The sequence below is a fragment of the Nelumbo nucifera genome, chromosome 1, assembly GCF_055504915.1.
Source record: "Nelumbo nucifera cultivar China Antique chromosome 1, China Antique-T2T, whole genome shotgun sequence".
Classification (NCBI taxonomy): Eukaryota; Viridiplantae; Streptophyta; class Magnoliopsida; order Proteales; family Nelumbonaceae; genus Nelumbo; species Nelumbo nucifera.
In genome coordinates, this window is record NC_142649.1 from 1,276,604 (window position 1) to 1,293,987 (window position 17,384).

The 17,384-nt window shown below is 38.4% G+C and overlaps 1 protein-coding gene across 5 annotated transcripts in view; it reads left to right on the plus strand.

Annotated features, from left to right (window-relative positions):
- Positions 1–17,384, plus strand: part of LOC104586096 (transcription initiation factor TFIID subunit 1) — a 102,350-nt gene that overhangs the window by 42,470 nt on the left and 42,496 nt on the right. For 4 of the 5 annotated variants that reach the window (XM_088896519.1, XM_010243221.3, XM_088896520.1 and 1 more), the window contains exons 7-8: positions 4,093–4,214; positions 9,624–9,792. In XM_088896519.1, coding sequence (XP_088752645.1) covers positions 4,093–4,214; positions 9,624–9,792 — 291 coding nt within the window. The remainder of the gene's footprint in view (positions 1–4,092; positions 4,215–9,623; positions 9,793–17,384) is intronic. The other variant, XM_088896522.1, reaches the window with a different exon arrangement.

A 17,384-nucleotide genomic window follows, 5' to 3' on the forward strand; every position in this document is an offset into this window, starting at 1 on the left:
CGTTCTTCGTGGGGTCCGGTGCTGCTGCTTCCCCCACATCACCACCTCCTCTTCCTCTTCCTGTGGCTGATCCACCTCCTTTGGTTCCAGTCATGCCTACGTCCTTGCCTCCGGTGCCACCATTGGTTGACCGTCCACCCATCCGTCACGTGTATACACATCGCCCACGTGTACCGGCTGCAGCTCCTCCAGCTTCATCACCGTCGACAGATCCAGCTCCAGCTTCGACACCAGCCTCCGACCTAGATCTTCCTATTGCCTTACGGAAAGGTAAGCGTACTTGCACCCTTCACCCTATTTCCAATTTTGTTTCACTTACCCACCTCTCCGCTTCCCATCGCCAGTTCATATCTTTGTTATCCTCCGTGGTTGTTCCTAAGGATGTCCAGGAAGCCCTTACCTCTCCAGAGTGGTGCCGTGCTATGGAAGAAGAGCTCTCTGCTTTGCATCATAATCACACTTGGGATCTCACCGCTCTTCCTCCTGGGAAGCAGGCTGTCGGTTGTAAGTGGGTGTATAGTGTTAAGTACTTGCCAGATGGTCGTGTTGAGCGCCTGAAGGCGCGGCTGGTTGCCAAAGGGTACTCCCAAACCTATGGCATTGACTACACGGAGACGTTCTCCCCGGTTGCTAAGATAGGATCAGTTCGTGTCGTCATCTCCCTTGCAGCTATGTCTGGTTGGCCTCTCCATCAGCTCGATATCAAAAATGCCTTTTTGCATGGGGATTTGCTCGAGGAGGTCTACATGGAGCAACCACCTGGGTTTGTTGCTCAGGGGGAGGATGGTAAGGTATGTAGACTTAAGAAGGCTATTTATGGACTTAAACAGTCCCCTCGAGCATGGTTTGGTAGGTTCAGTGAGGTGGTCAAGAAGTTTGGTCTGAAACAGTGCCAAGTTGATCACTCTGTCTTCAGTCTTGACTCTTCGGCAGGTAAAATAATATTGGTGGTGTATGTGGATGATATCGTTGTGACTGGGAATGATAAAATGGGCATTGACAGATTGAAGGCATTCCTACAGGAACACTTTCAGACAAAGGACCTTGGCAAGTTGAAATACTTTTTGGGCATAGAGGTAGCAAGATCTAAGCATGGCATTAATTTGTGCCAGAGGAAATATGTGCTTGATTTACTGGAAGAAACAGGATTGTTGGGTACTAAACCGGCTGAGACACCTATGGAAACAAATACGAGGCTGAGCAGTGATATAGGTGAAGTGTTTGAAGAGCCTGGCAGATACCGACGACTTGTAGGCAAACTAAACTATCTAACCATTACTCGGCCAGATATTTCATTTGCGGTTAGTGTGGTGAGTCAGTTCATGCAGAAACCTTTGGTCCCACATTGGAATGCAGTGCTAAGGATTGTGAGGTATCTGAAAGGAGCTCCTGGTCGTGGTTTGCTGTACAGAAGTGGTGGAAAACTGGTAGTAGAAGGATACACCGATGCTGATTGGGCAGGTTCTATGTCTGATAGACGATCTACCACAGGCTATTGCACCTTTCTGGGGGGTAACCTGGTAACATGGAAAAGTAAGAAGCAAACAGTTGTGGCAAGAAGCAGTGCAGAAGCGGAATATAGGGCCATGGCACATACTGCTTGTGAACTAGTGTGGCTGAGGAACCTTCTACAGGAGATAGGATATGACATCAGTACTCCAATGAAGCTCTACTGTGACAATCAGGCAGCGGTTCATATCTCTTCCAATCCAGTGTTTCATGAAAGAACCAAGCACATCGAAGTTGACTGTCATTTTGTGAGAGAGAAGGTGCTGAATGGGGTGATAGAAACTGCATATGTTAGTACGGGAAACCAGTGGGCAGACTTGTTTACAAAAGGCTTGAGTCGGGGGAGAGTGGACTACATATGTAACAAGCTGGGATTATATGATATATACTCACCAGCTTGAGGGGGAGTGTTAGTGGTGTTAGTGAAGGGGTATTTCAGTCTTTGTACTTGTTGAGAATGCTGATGTGTACTGTTATGTTAGTTCGAGTGCCTCTTACTTAAAGAAGGGCACTCAGGTCTTTTTCAATAAGTCAATAATATAATAATAGGTCTGGCCGAATCAAGGGATTAACTTTTTTCCCTAATTCGAACCAGCCTTTCTCTCTTTTCTCTCTTCTCTCTTTTCTTCTTTCCTCTCCTACTTCTTGCTGTCTACTTTACTCTACAGTCAACGAACAAGACAGAATTCTATGGCAGGTCAAACTTCAACAATACTGAATAGAGGGTTTAGTATACCACTTCAACGACCACCACAGCAACGATCGGAGGCATTCTCACCTCCAGGCCCACAAAACGACAGCTCCTTTTCAGCCCCTTATCGAACCTCCACTCAGGTCAGTCAAAAAAGAAGAAGATGACTATGAAAGTTGGCGGCAAACCCAGAAAGAGAACAGCAACAAGAAAGAAATAAGGATACGACCTTACAGCTCTGATGCCATGTGAATAAACCCTAGTTGATTCTAGGTCAAAGTAGAGAAGAAGGAAGAAGAAGGAAGAAGAAAGAAAAGAGAAAGAAGAAGAAGAGTATTCGGCCAGACTAGAAGAGAGAATGTGAAAAATCACTCTCCTAGCCGACCCATTTGAATTTTATTCGTAAAACTTAGAGTTACAAGAAAGACAGTTTTGTCCCTCAAATAAGATGGGACACATAACTTAAACTCAGATACAATAGACCTTTCACTTTCAAGAAGATAAACCAGAATGACCAAAATACCCCTGACTCGAGCATTCTAACAGTGGGAATTTCATTACTTGGAGAAGCAAGAATCAAAGTGTAGTTGTTAGGAGCAGTGCTGAAGCATAGTATAGAGCAATGGCACACGCCACTTGTGAATTGATTTGGTTGAAACATTTCCTCCAAGAGATAGGCATTCCTATTGACAAGCCAATTGAGTTATTTTGTGATAACCAAGCTGCCACTCACATTGCTTCAAACTCAGTCTTCCATGAAAGAAGTAAGCATATTGAAGTTGATTGTCATTTTGTGAGGGAAAAGGTGACAAGTGGTACTGTGGTTACACCATATGTGAGATCAGAATATCAACTAACTGATCTGCTCACCCAAAGCTTAAGCCCCACTTGAATGGATTACATTTGTAACAAGCTGGAGATTTATAGGGGGAGTGTTAAGTCTAGTTTATAGGGGCAGTTTTGTCCTTATTTACCTTTGTTTTTAGTCTATTTGTTAAAATATCTTATTAAGGTCATTATTATAATTTCTGTCATCTTTAGAAGCTGAATATTACTTGGGTCGACAGTGAGAGATGAGAGAGTTAAGTTCGATATTGTCTCTTTTGAAAACTTTTTTTTCATCTTTTCTCTTCTTTTCTTCTATACTTTCTCTAGCAACTGAACCTTTCTACTGTGATTTTCTTTCTTTTTCTTTCATCCCTTTTTTGACTTTTTTCTAAGTTAATAGAGAGGAAGAGGAAGGAAGAAAACTTGAGAAAGGCTTCTGAAGCGTTTGGGGGGAGAAATTTGGGATGAGGAAGGAGGCCGAGAAGAGTTGGTGAGGTGGAAGATTTACCTGAGCCTAGTAATTGCTTTGTTGGTGATGCAGTTGATGTCAAGAGTGGTTTCATATCCTGATTTCCCTCTCTGTTTTATGTTCTAGGCAGTTACTAGTTGTTGTTGGGTTTGGAGGGTGTTATCTTAACACCTTCCTTCAGGTTAGTATTTTCTTTTTTAATAAAGTTTTCTTGATACTTATTAAAAAAAAAGCATAATGGAAGCTAGTCCTCTTTTTATCCATATATTATCTATATGAGGGCTGGATTTTCAAAGTGAACAAGCTACCTGAAATATGTTTGGGCCAGTCTCTTTTTTTCTCTTTTGTTTGAAACTTCTACTTGTTTAATGAAACATCCAGTTATGTGCAAAATAAATTATGTTGGTGGTAAATTTATTCTTTCCTATATTGTGCATTATTGCTGCATTTCTTTTTATAATAGTGACATCTATTTTTTTATCCAGATTTATTTTTTGGAGCTTCATCTATGTTTATGTTTCACTCAATGAAATTGCCATTACTTAAAACTTTTGGAGCTTCATCACAAATCTGACGACTTTTATTGTTGTTTTAGATGAGCAAAATGAGCATATTGAATTAATCTGCGAGGAAGAGAAATCACCTGAGAATAATATGGCTTCTATTGAACAGTTTGAAGTTGAGAATCTGGCTGTTGATTTTGAGGATTTCCAGGAGGTTGGTTTGATAGATCTGTAAATATTTCTTTTTATTTAAGGAATTGATCCCTATATTATAGATTGTTTCTTTCACTGGAAAATGGTGTCTCTTTCTTCCTTGTGGATTTTGTTTATATCTTTGTTTTTCCTATTTAGAAGAATTCATAAGAGATGTAAATCAGTCCTCAGATATTAGGTGTAAATTTGAAGATTAGAAGAAAAAGGAAGAAGAGAAGTAAGAGCAGCAACACAAGAGAAGAAGATGGCGAAAAGAGAAGGAAGAAGAAGAAGAATCGAATTATCTTCCCTTTCTCCTCTAATCCTTTTTTTATTAAGATCTAAAGTTAGGGTAATGACAAGTATGCCCTTAAGTGGGCGGCAAGCTAGGCAGTAACATAAAGAGATTAAACAAAACTAAATAACAGGCCCATTAAGAGAGGCCCATTAGCCAACAATAAAAGAAAAGATATTACAAGAGAAGATACTAGGACCCATTTGGCCCAGTCTCTTTTCAATAAGGTCAAAGGTACCTTTATTTTATTTTATTTTTGATAAATAACAGCATTGTATTAGTAGCAGAGAAGAAAACCCACATCTATCCAGAATAGACAGCAGGGACAGTACAAAGGTAGCAAAATAGCTGATTGCATAAAACCATACAAGACTCTATTCAGGATACAAATGGACCCCTGACCCAGGCATTCCCCATAGTTGACCCAAGCTTGAGCTAAACTATTTTCTCAGGAGTTAGCTGATCAAGGAATCCACCTGAATGAGCAGTTCAGGTTTCTCCCAGGTTTTGGCCTCCCTAATCAGTACTCTGAACATCCAAGCTGGTTCTGCATCAGAGTTGAGACATGGGATAACAACTTTACAGTCAACTTAAATGATCACCCCCTTTCAATTCTATAGTACCAGCAGTTTAAGTACTTGTTTTACTGCTAACAATTTGGCCCTTGAAGAGATACCAGCACCAATTTCACCACAGAAGCTTAACTTGATCGAGCCAGTTTCATCCCTTACCAGACCACCAACCCCTGAATCACTCGGGTTACACAAGCAGCAGCCATCAAAATTGAGCTTGAGACTGCTTGCTAGTGGTGGCTGCCAAGCAATTACTTTACTTGGTCTGTCCGTTGGGATTGTGCAGTATCAAGCATTCTGAAAAAGGAGGAAGCGAAGAAAGAGCCAGAAGGGCATGGAATCCAAATTCTCTCATCCTGTCCAGAAAAATGAATGAAAACAGGATTCATATTTTGCAAGAAATCTAACAGGTCATTCGGCTCCCAATCATTCAAACATCTCCTAAATCCCAAATTCCAAGAGATATTGCCATTTTCAAGGGTGTGGCCATATCAGCAACGATTTTATTTTTATGCAAGAACAGGCTATACAAGCGTGGGTGAGCACTAGAGAGGGGAGTGTCACTCACTTGCCCTGCCATATGTCTTCCCAAAATTTCACTCCCACCCATTAGAGCATATCCCATGAATGATTTTGATTACCAAATGCCACAGAATTGATCTCAATGGGAAACCTCCAAAGCCACTTCCCCAAAAGAGCTGTATTTCTGTCTCAGCCTTCCTATTCCTGAACCCCCTCTCTCCTTACTACTTGTTACATTCTTCCAACTCAAGTTACTCAACAAATGGTCCTTCTTATCATTCCCATGATCCCAAAGGAAATCCTTTGTAATTTTTTTGATTCTCTTTATCACTTTGACTATGGCTCTAAACAAGGAGAAGTAGAACAGGAGGTTATAGAAAGTAGATTTTATATGAGGCAACCTGCCTCCCATAGAAATATAATTTCTTCCATACAACCAATTTTTTGTAAACCTTGCTATGACAACTTCTCGAAAGCCTAGATCTTGTGGAGAGTCTCCTACAGGTAACACATGATATTTGGTCAGGCAACTCTTTATTATTACACCCTCAAATGGCTGGACTCTCCCCTAGCTCCCTCTGCTCTAAATGAATCCACACTAAGTCACTTTTAGAACAATTGGCCTTCAACCTAGATACCTTCTGTACAAGCTCGAGGATTCTCTTCACATGGGTTGGCTATTGTTCAAGTACTTCATTTATTTTAGACTATTCTCTAACCTGGTCTGCATTAGGGCCAATATAGGAATTTCACCCCTCAACTAATAACTTAAGTGGCATCCTTCAATCTTCTTTCCCTCTCCACATATCTTTCTCCTTGGCCAAAAATTTCTTCATTTGGTTATCACTCCTACCTTGAGCCTTGTCAGACTCCTCAGTTCCCCCTGAATGGGAAACATCAACCTATCTCATACTGATCTTGTAATTTTCCTCTTCTCCATTAGAGATATTCCCATCTTTGGTATTTCTTGTTGTATGCTCTCAAAAACCTCTTTTGCAACTCAGCTGTGCTGATCACCTGTTTACTTGGTCCAGGTATCAATGTTGACCACTCCTGCGTTTGGCCTTGTACATTTTCTGTTGTCATCATCAGCACCAGTGACCTGAGGTGCGAGCTTCATTTCTTTACATCTAGTATTTTGACCTTGATTTGAATGTTGTACTCTCCGAATCACTTAAACCACGTGAGGGATTTTCTACCAATCTTTAGCTTGAACAAGAATTGTTGCTGCTTGAAGATTAGTAAGGGTTCCAGTTGCCCTTGCAACACCAACGAAACAACCACATGAGTTCCAACTAATTTCCAATGTTATCGAGTTCCACAAAGGAAAAGATAACCAGTAACCCAAATAACTCATTGCTACTTCCTTGCTAACCTGGTTTCCCTCATTGACTTCTGGTTCCATTTTTTAAACCGTATCTCGCTTAAGTAGTGTAGTCCTAAATATCAAGGAAATTTTTAGCCTTCTCTTGAAGCTCCGCAGAAATTAGGACTGCTTGAATGCTGAATTCAAGTGGGTGAGAAGCTAGGGATGCAAACAGATTGGATTGGATTTGAATAGGGGTATATCTGAATCTGATCAGATCTCACAAAGGTCAATTCGAATTCAAATCTGTTTAGGATGTTGGATATCTAAATTTGATATGATACAATTTAATTTCTGTAAAATTTAACAAATTATTAAAAAAACATAACAGTCTATATTAAAAATAATATACAAATTACAAAAATGCAATATAAACATATTTATAAATATATAAGTAACTAATACATTTATATATATATATATATAGTGGGTGATCCAAATTTGATCAGATTTTTTAATCGCATCCTATTATTCAATCTGATCTAAAATCTGACTGGGGGATATCTGATATTGAACTTGAATTGGATCATGATCCGATCCATTTGCACCCCCATGAGGACTGCAAATAGGATGGCTGATTCCCCTGCTAAGCAAGGGATCATAAGACAGCAACTTTTTTAGGCTTCATTGTAAACTCGCTTGTGTTCTTGTGTTGGCGGTCTTTTCATCTGAGTGTGTTAATTTTATCTATCTTCTAATAAAATAAATTTCATTTGCCGATAAAAAAAAATAGGACCGCTTCATGATTGTTGAAAGGTAGAACATAGAGCATCTGAAACAATTTGAACCACTAGAGTCCATCTCGGTCTTCCTTTAACCTCATGCACCAAGGCTTCCTTCCAGATACTTTCACCATTGTCCAAGCTTTCTACTCTCATTGACATCTTTGATTGAATTTTTGTTTTTTTTTACTGCTAACACTTCTGGTGTGACAGTTAATTTATCCTTATCTGTGTTAATCACTTCCCTGCCCTCTGTGTTGGGCTTTACATGTTCCATCTTACGACTCTCCACAATACCTGTTCCAGAGGTCAGCTCCATTTCAACTTGGGAACTGGAAGCTCTCCATCCTTCTCCTTTATTTCCGTTGGGAATAATGATGGATTTGCTTTGGCCTTTACCAAAAAATTCCAAAAAGATCACATGGGCTCCTTTCATATTTTTCTCTAATCTCTATGAAATACGATCTCCCCTTCTCCCTGTATTTGCTCCATTTATGGCCACCATCATCCTCAGATGCCAGATCCAGAAAATGGACAAACCAATCTAAGCTGTATCTTGTGAGTTAAGTGCAATCCCTGCCCAGCTCAGTTATCTTGAGCAGTTCGTCACTGGATAAGGTTACATGGTGAAAGGAAAAACATTTGGATTCAATTTGAAGGGACAAGATGTGGGTAAGGTTTAAAACAGAGCTACTGGTTTAAGGTATTGTGGCTTTCACAGAGTGGGTAAGGATTGAAGCAGGGTTACTGGTTAAGGTGTTGTGGTTTACAAGTTGTGGGTGAGGTTTTCATGGAGGTTTGGCAACGTTTCTGGAAAGTTCAAACTCTGATACAATTGCCATCCGCCTGAATGCATAGCTTTGATCCCAACTTCATAAACTTCATCTCCTAATACCTAGAACCAAAAACCTCAGAAAAAGGAACACCGAAACAACCAAATAATTCGCTCGGAAAACCGCTTTTGAATACCAAGGGAACTCTTCATTCATGCTCGGTAAACAACCCTTTATCAAGATGAAAGAATCAAGAAGCTGAAAAAAAAAGAACACAAATATAGTGACAAACTACACACCGACAAAGGTTAAATAGGATCAATTGCATTGGGCTCATATGTAGTGTAACTGATTTGCAGTGTCATGGTTTGGTTTTCCTCCACTGACAGAAGTAAGAAATATCTCATGGACCTATTTCTCCCCTGATACTTGAGAATGACATAATGAACCTTCAACCTCCACCTATATGGCTTGTTTTCTAATCAAAGAGCAGCTCCTCTGTGTTCAGAGAATAAAAAAGGCATTGCCCAATGTTGGTCCCAGCTAAGGTTCAAAGTATTTATATGATACATCCCATATTGGGCGTATTGTGCCGTATCTTTTGGTGCCTGATACACCTGTTTACAGGTGTGTCGTATCTTTTGGCACTTCTTGCACAAAGTTGTTATCCTCGGACTCGAACCTGGTTCTCATGCTGGCCAGCCTGAGATTTTACCATTACACTGGGCAATGGCCCCTTTGGAATTGGTTTACAGGATAACCACATATAATGGTGCAAATCATGATTTCCAAGAGGGTGATTATTAATTTGGGAGTTTAGACAACCAAATTAGAAATACTTTTTGTCATTCTAATATAGGAAGTGAAGTCTTCTTACAGTTTCAGTCAGTCTAAAAAGCCTTTTTACCTTCTCAAAAAATATATGAATAAAAACCCATGGAAATCCATATATTGGTGATCATAAGCAAGCAACATTTGGATGGTGCTAGAGGGAATGGGGAGTGGATCAGAAAAGTCTTTAATTAGACTAGAAACCACATTTCATTGTCATGTGCTTGCATTAGTTTAGCAATGAATACTGTAGATAATTGTGATATCCATTTTTCTTTGAGTTTACTTCTCTCATTTTCTTGTTCTATTTATTTCTTTCTGTACTTGTTTTGTTGCATGTGATCTTCTAGGATGGACCTGACATCATGCAGAACTCATTAAATGCCAAAACTGTGACATCACTGCCTATTTTATGTATAGAAGATGGAGTGGTGGTATTAAGGTTCTCCGAAATTTTTGGCATTCATGAGCCTTTAAAGAAAGTGGAGAGGAGGGACCATAGATATTGGGTTTCTAAAGGTAAGTGGTAATATTTCAGCAGTGGCTATTCAGAAATTAATGGTTTCAAATTTTCATGCATGGATATAAAGGAAGCAAGGCAAGACTAGGCAACAGGGTAGACCTTGTCAACTAGTTGATGGTTTTTGAGTAGAAATAAGATCTATAACATAGTGTATATTACATGTTGGTAAGATTTATGCTTCCACGTTTCCTATAAATCCTAACTAGTAAAATAAACAACATTTAACATACTTCAGCATGCAATAATTCAAAAAACTTGAAAAAATGCACTGGACATCAATTTTTCTACATGCACAAGATTTTGGCATGCAATAAATTATTGGGGCAAAGACTCTATTCTAATGCCTAAAATAGCAATACAGGCAAATGAAGGTGATAGAAGCCCTATTTATCCTGTGTTCTCTAGAGAATGGGAAGAGGACCCTCTCTGTTTGCCAATTGAAATGAGAGAGTTTCAATGGGGGGGGGGGGGAGGGTTGGCGGCATTGTTGATTTTGCTCAGTGTTTTAAAAGTGTAAAATGTGAAAAGGGCCATTTTGCACCAGAGGTGCAAGGCGAGGTGTGCACCTTTTTGAAGCAAGGCAAAAACTGAAAATTTCAAAAAATGCCAAAAAATAAAAAAACAAAATAATTAACATATTATTAATTAAAAGTATAAACTTAAATTTTAAAATAAATGCTTAAACAACCTATTATCTCAAATTAAGATACATAAACATAACATGTAAAACATAAAATGAAAATTTAAAAATAAAATCAGGCATAGCATATAGCACATATTCAAGCAAACTCTTAAATCTTTTTATTTTTTTTCTCAATTGCATTACTTGAAATAGCTAATGTGATGTCAAACATTATGCATTCTTGATTCTTTGAGCCACCTTAGTACCAATCCCTCGAGGCAAGCCCAAAGAAGTCCATATCAGGGTCGTAAATTCTTAATCCCTATAAAACAGGTTTTAGAACTAGAATTGTCTTTTAAAAATACCTTTTATTAGGATGAATGAATGAGAAACATTAGCAAATATGGGGTTTTCAGAAGGTGCACACATGGGCTGAAGCGCAAGGTGCACTAGGTGCACACATTTTGAAAGTGTTGCGCCTAAGACATAGGTGAGGTGCATACCCTAAAATGTGCCTCATCTTTGCACCTAGGTGCGCCTTTTAAATCACTGATTTTGGTCCTTGCACCTCTTACCTTCTAGTAAGTGCCCATTACTTGATAGTGGGAAAAGTTTAATATTCAATTCAAGCTGTTATTCAATTTTTTTTTTTTAATTTCTTTTTCCAGACCATGGTTCATAATAAAAAATAAAAGGATACCTGATGGTTTGGACTTCAAAGAAGAGTTGTATCTTTTATGCAATAGTGTAACCCATACTTCTGTACCATGTCACGCATTGCTGATTCTCTTTCAACTTCTGTAACACAAATCATTTAAGTTCACTAATATTATACCATTGAGATAGTTACTGTTTTCACCAAGAGAATCCATGGAGAATAGAGAAGAAAGAGAAGAGAAAAGAGGGAGGGGAGAGGGGAAGGGAAAGGATCGAAAGACAAAAGATAGGTTGGCAGTGTCCTCTTCTTTATTTATAATAGAGAAACAAAATAAAAATGATGAAATAACATCTATACCCCCGACTGACAGTCTAATGAAAAATAACATAAAATTAACATGGGACAACTTTATAACAACTCAGTAACAGCACTATGACAACAAAACTAACAAAACTCCTCAAGTTGGGCTGTATATGTCAATCATGCCCAACTTGTCTCAAGGTTCATTGTGCCGCAGACATGGAAGTCCCTTTGTGAAAACATTAGCAAGTTGTTCTTTTGAACTAACATATGGAGTGTAGACTTTCCCCTTCTCAGGCTTCTCCCTTATAAAATGCTTGCCCACATTAATGTTCTTGGTTCTATCATGAAGAATAGGATTAGTCTCAATAGTTATGGGTTCCTTATTGTCACAATAGTGAGACAGGGCTGTGAACATTAAACCCCAGCTCTCTTGACAAGTTCTTTGTCCGTAGTACTTCAGCCACCCCATGTGCCATAGCTCTATACGCTGCCTCAGCACTTGGCCTTGCAACTACATTTTGTTTTTTGGTCCTCCGTGTCACCATGTTCCCACCCAAGGTACAATACCCATTGGTGGATTTTCTATCTTCCACAACACCTGCCCAGTCTGCATTTGTATAAAATCTCCTCCTTCATGCTGTTGTGCTTCTTGAACAACAAACTAGTTCTAGGATAATACTTCTTCAAGTTCTTGAGGACCCTCTCAATAGCCTCCAAGTGTGGTACCTTAGGGAATGCATAAGCTGGCTTAGAACCCCAAAAAATAAGCAATTTTAGGGTATGCCATGGAGAGATACAACAGTCTTCCCACTAGACTTTGAAACTGTTTCACATCCTTCAAAGATTCTCCATCGCAATCACATACTTTGTGATTAGCATCAATAGGGGTATCAACTGGCTTTTCCCTTAGTTGCTGTCTTTCAAGAGATCTAGGACATATTTTCTTTGTGAAACAAAGATACCCTTTTGTGAGTGATTGAGCAGGCAATTTCGATTCTAAGGAAATACTGTAGGGATTCTCTAGATCTTTCCCTTCAATTTGGGTGGCTAAAAACTCTTAGTTTTTGTATCTTAGATTCCTAGTTGCCTGTGATGATAATGTCATCTACAATTCTACATATACTATCAGTATTGCAACTTGTCCATGATCCTCCTAACAAAGATTGACATTGTTTGAAATACACTTGCTGAACCATCTGCTGGAACTTGCTAAACAAGGCTCTTGGAGACTCTTTCAAGCTATACAAGGTCTTCCTCAACCTACACACCTAGTCTTCATTGCCCATGGCACAAAAACTCGGTGTCTGAACCATATACATTCCCCTTCTAAATCACTATTCAAGAATGCATTTTGGATATCAAGTGGATGCAACTCCCAATCTAGTTTGTAGCTAATGACATAAGTACTTAGATAGAATTCATCTTTTCTACTGGGGCAAATGTCTTAGCATTATCATTGCCATAAACTTGTGTATACTCTTTTGCCTCCAACCTTGCCTTATACCTCTCTACTGTCTCCTCAACTTGTGCTTTATTGAAAACACCCATTTGCACCTTACTAGGTCTTTCCAAGGTTCAAAGTTTCGATACGTATCGGGCCGTATTGGTCGATATGTATCGTATCAGGGGCTTCCCGATACACTCCCATGTATTGTTTTTATTGGAGGGCATTAATCTCTTCCTTCATAGCATTTATCCATTCAGGATGTATTAAGACCTCTACAACACTTTTGGATTTTGGGGATACTGTCAATGATAGATAAAAAGACACGATAGGTGGTGGAAACAAGGTCATGGGGCATATATTGGGCAATGGGATATTTTATAGTGCATGAGAAACAAAGTATTTACTGATTACAAGTGGGTACTCTTTTTGGAAGATGTTTGAGTGGGTACTCAACCTCTAAAAGTCCATTTCCCCTCACTTTATTCTATATTCTCTATAAAAAGAAGCTTGTTTCAAGGTTGCTTTCTCCCCTGATTCTCTTGTTGATTTTAAATTGGGATTTTGGGTTTCGTAGAGGCTTGAGGAATGAGGAATTTGCTCGTGTCTCTAGGCTTTTACTTCTTCTTTTGGATTCTGTTTGTTTGGACACCCTCAAACCTAATAGAAGAATTTGGACTTTGGTTCCGAGTGGCTCCTTCACTTGTGCTACTTTCTTCAAGTCCCTTTGTTCCACTCTTTCCCCTCAATTGTTCTCAGTTAATGAAATTTGGTTAATGCCCATTCCCCCTAAAACAATTGTTTTCTGTTGGAAGTTTATCATGTTAAGATTAATACTTTGGATAACCTGCAGAGAAGAGGCCTTATTTGTGTTTGCCCCCAAACTGGTGTACTTTGTGCAGAATAAGGACTGCCGCCATTTGTTGATATCTTGTTCTTTTGCTGTAAAGATGGGTTTTTATGTTGCTTAGGTGCACAGATAGAACCTTTCCTTCTGAAGTAAATATGCTTTTTGATCCGTCTACTTTTGGGTTGACAACAAAGAGAGGGAAACTAATGTGGAAATGTATTAGAGCAACTATTTTATGGACTACTTGGGAGGAGAGGAATGCCAAAATATTCCAAGAAAATGAAAGAAGCCTTGCTGAAGTAAAGGAGTGTATTTTGACAACGGCAAATTGTTGCCAGAAAACTTCAGACCTCTTTGTGAACTTTTTTCTGTAATGAACTTCAAAGAAGTTGTGCAAAGGTGGCCCCCACAGCCTTCAGAAAGAATAAAATTCAACTATATGAGTAGTTACCCCCTCTGGAGGGTGTTGTAAAGCTCAACTTTAATGGGTGTATGTAGTGAGAATGGGCTGAATGGGCCTTAGTTCCTTTCTTTATTTATGTCATGTTAATGCTTATGTTCTTTTAAGTAGTGGACCTCAGTTATGGTCTTGTTTTTTTTATATTATTTCTTTAGTTCTGGTTGCCTTATTAAGGGCATTCATGGAATTGTACTCAGTTTAGGACTAAAGAAATGAAAGATATCTTTGGGGGCTAGAGAAAGGGATCAAACTCTTATCTTCTCTCTTCCCTTATATTCTTCTCTCATCTTCTTCCAATAACTCATGTAGAAACTTCTTTCTTTTCTTTTCTGTATTTTCTGAATTATTATAGGTGTGTTTTGTAACTTGGTATTAGAGCAGGTTCTCACCTTCGACGTCTTCCTCCTTTCTTGGCTCATACACAGTGTACGAAGAACTAATCGATTGATTAATTAGTAGCTTATGTAGCCTTGTTGGGAGGGTTTTTGGAGATTTTTTGTCTCTAGTTGAAGCCCAAGGCAGGCTCTTGGATATTTTTCCAAAAAACCCTAGATAACTAGAGAAACTTTGTTACGGTCAAGGTTTTAAATTTTGTAACATATCAGCCGATACGGGCCGATACGTATCGTTTCGAAAGAGTTCTGATACACAGAACATGACTAATTAGATGGTTTCGTATTTTTTCACCCATATCAGACCGATATAGATCCGTGCCGACCTCGTATCGGTCCGTTTCGGGTATGTATCGGCCAATACAACCCGAAATAGGCCGATATGCATTGTGTATCAGCCGAATTTAATTTCCCTCTCCTTTTTAAATTTAAATTTAATTTATATCTTCTCTCTCTCTCATTAATATTGATTTTAATTAAGCCTTTAAAGTTTGAGACGTCACTAAATGCTAATATAATTTAATTAAATGCTCATTTAAGTTACCTTTAATTATAGCATTTAATATGTCATTAAATGTTATTTAAGTCAAATAACTTGTTAAAAATCACAAACCAAAGGTAACAAGTTTCGAACCCAAGTCATTTGCTTGCAACATTAATTAACTAACCATTATGCCAACCTTAAATTACTTATTAGAACAATATGTTTTTTTATACTTAAAGTAGTCTTTCTTGCCTTGTGGATGTTTCCCAACAAGTGCTATAAATTTGATTATTAGTATTTATATAATAATAAGATGAATACAAGTTATATTTATTTATTAAAAATTAAGGTGTATATTAACTTGTATACATAATAAATATTATCTAAATCTATATATAATAAATATTAACTAATAAATGACTTCAAAAAAAATATTAACTAATAAATATTAGTATATATATACACACATTTTAGTTCTATTATTTTTGAATGGTTACTAATTATATCTCGATACTTTATATAAATCATTAAAGAATGGTTTTTATGTTTAAATAAATTAGTTATAATCACATAAAACTCATTTTTATTATTGTTCATATTTTTTAAGGACTTTTTTGAATTTTCTAGTGTATCAATGCGTATCTTGATTTTTCGTCTGTATCTATACGTTTCCAAAGCGTATCTCGATATGTCTCTTAAAATTACCTTTCCGATACACCTTGCGTTTCCGATACTTTGAACTTTGGTTACGGTTTCTAGAGACACTTAGAAGCTGGTGCTACTGGAGAAACACCAACTTCCTATGTGTTTCAACATCCTTTGTTATGGGTTCTTTATGGCCTATTTGTATTGGATAGTGATTTAGAACCTCTAGTAGGAGCGATTGAACTTTTTCCTTTTTTCCAATTCTGTTGGGTCTTGTGAAACCCTAGTTTTGGGTGGTTGAAGAGCATTTTTTTTGCTTGGGTTAGCAATTCTAGCTCAGTAAAGCCCTAATTTGATTTTCGTTCGCATCTATTCACTCAATGGAGCAAACTAGAGGAGAAACCAAATATCCCACAGATTCTGGGTTTGGACATGGGGGGTTTTTGAACTTTATGTAGCTCAATATTAGTCAACACTATTGGTGGATGACAAAGGAAGTGTGTGGTAGTGTCTTGGAGACCTATTCCCAAAAGCTGAATGTTTCTCGGGCCTACAAATTGAAGAATGATGTGAATAATCTAAGGTAGGGGCTTGTCTACTTCTCCTTGTTGAAATTGCTTTGGTAGGAGATTGATTTGATGGAGTCTGTTGTTTAGGGATGCACAAAGGATGTTAAAACACATAGGAAGTTGGTGGAGAGAAATCAGGTTTTTGAGTTTCTTAGCGGACTCAACCCGGAATACGATATTGTGAGGCAGAATGTTTTGACAAAGGATGAGGTGACTTTGTCTCAAGCTTATGCTATGGTGAGTAGTGAGGGGAGTAGAAGATAAGTTCAGTTTGTAGAGCCACAGGTTGATCAATATGCTAATGCCGGGATGAAGCTGAAGGTCAACACTAGGAAGAAAGATGTCTTTGAGTACTATAAGAAGCCTAAACATACTAAAGACACCTGTTGGAAGCTGTACATTGAGCTCGTGCCTGCCAGACTCAAGAATGAAAACAATGGAAAAAGGATTAAGAGTGGAAAAGGTGGAAATGCAAATGTAGCCACCTCCTCATAGAGTGAACATGGGCAGAATGGTGAGAAGTTAGTGGGAGAGGAACTTGCAGCCGCTAGGGCTAAGTATGAGAAGTATAACCGAATAATCAATTATTTGGAGTTTACTGCTATAGCATCTACTCCTTCAAAGGCTATTCCTTCTTTGCATATTCACACAGATATTCGTACTACTACAAATTGTGCTACTATTTTTGGTAATCATAAAATCCCTTGGATAATTGACTCAAGTGCCTTTGACCATAAAATCACTTATTCCCCACTTACTCAGTGGACTGTCAGTGCAGGTTTAGTTTGTGGGGATTCAAATAGGTAGGTTGCAAGGGTGCTGGAGTGAGGAATAAGTTTTGATGTGTTGCAGGACATAGTACTATATATGTGAGGTGTATTCGGGTGGTTTAGGGTGTTGAAAGTGGAAGACAGCAGTGGTGTTGCTGAAAGTGGTGAATAACAATGAGTATTGTTGCTGAAACCTCTGATAGTTGGTAAACTCTAGCAATAATCAGTCATTGGTGTGTGGTGGGTGGAGTGGTAGACTTTTTTTTTCGGGGCACCTATGGGAGACATCAATGAATGCAAGTCTAGTGTAATGGTTCCTTCTGATTATTTGAATGTGCAGATGACCACTATCAAACTGAATGGTGAGAATTATGTGCCTTGGGCTAAATTT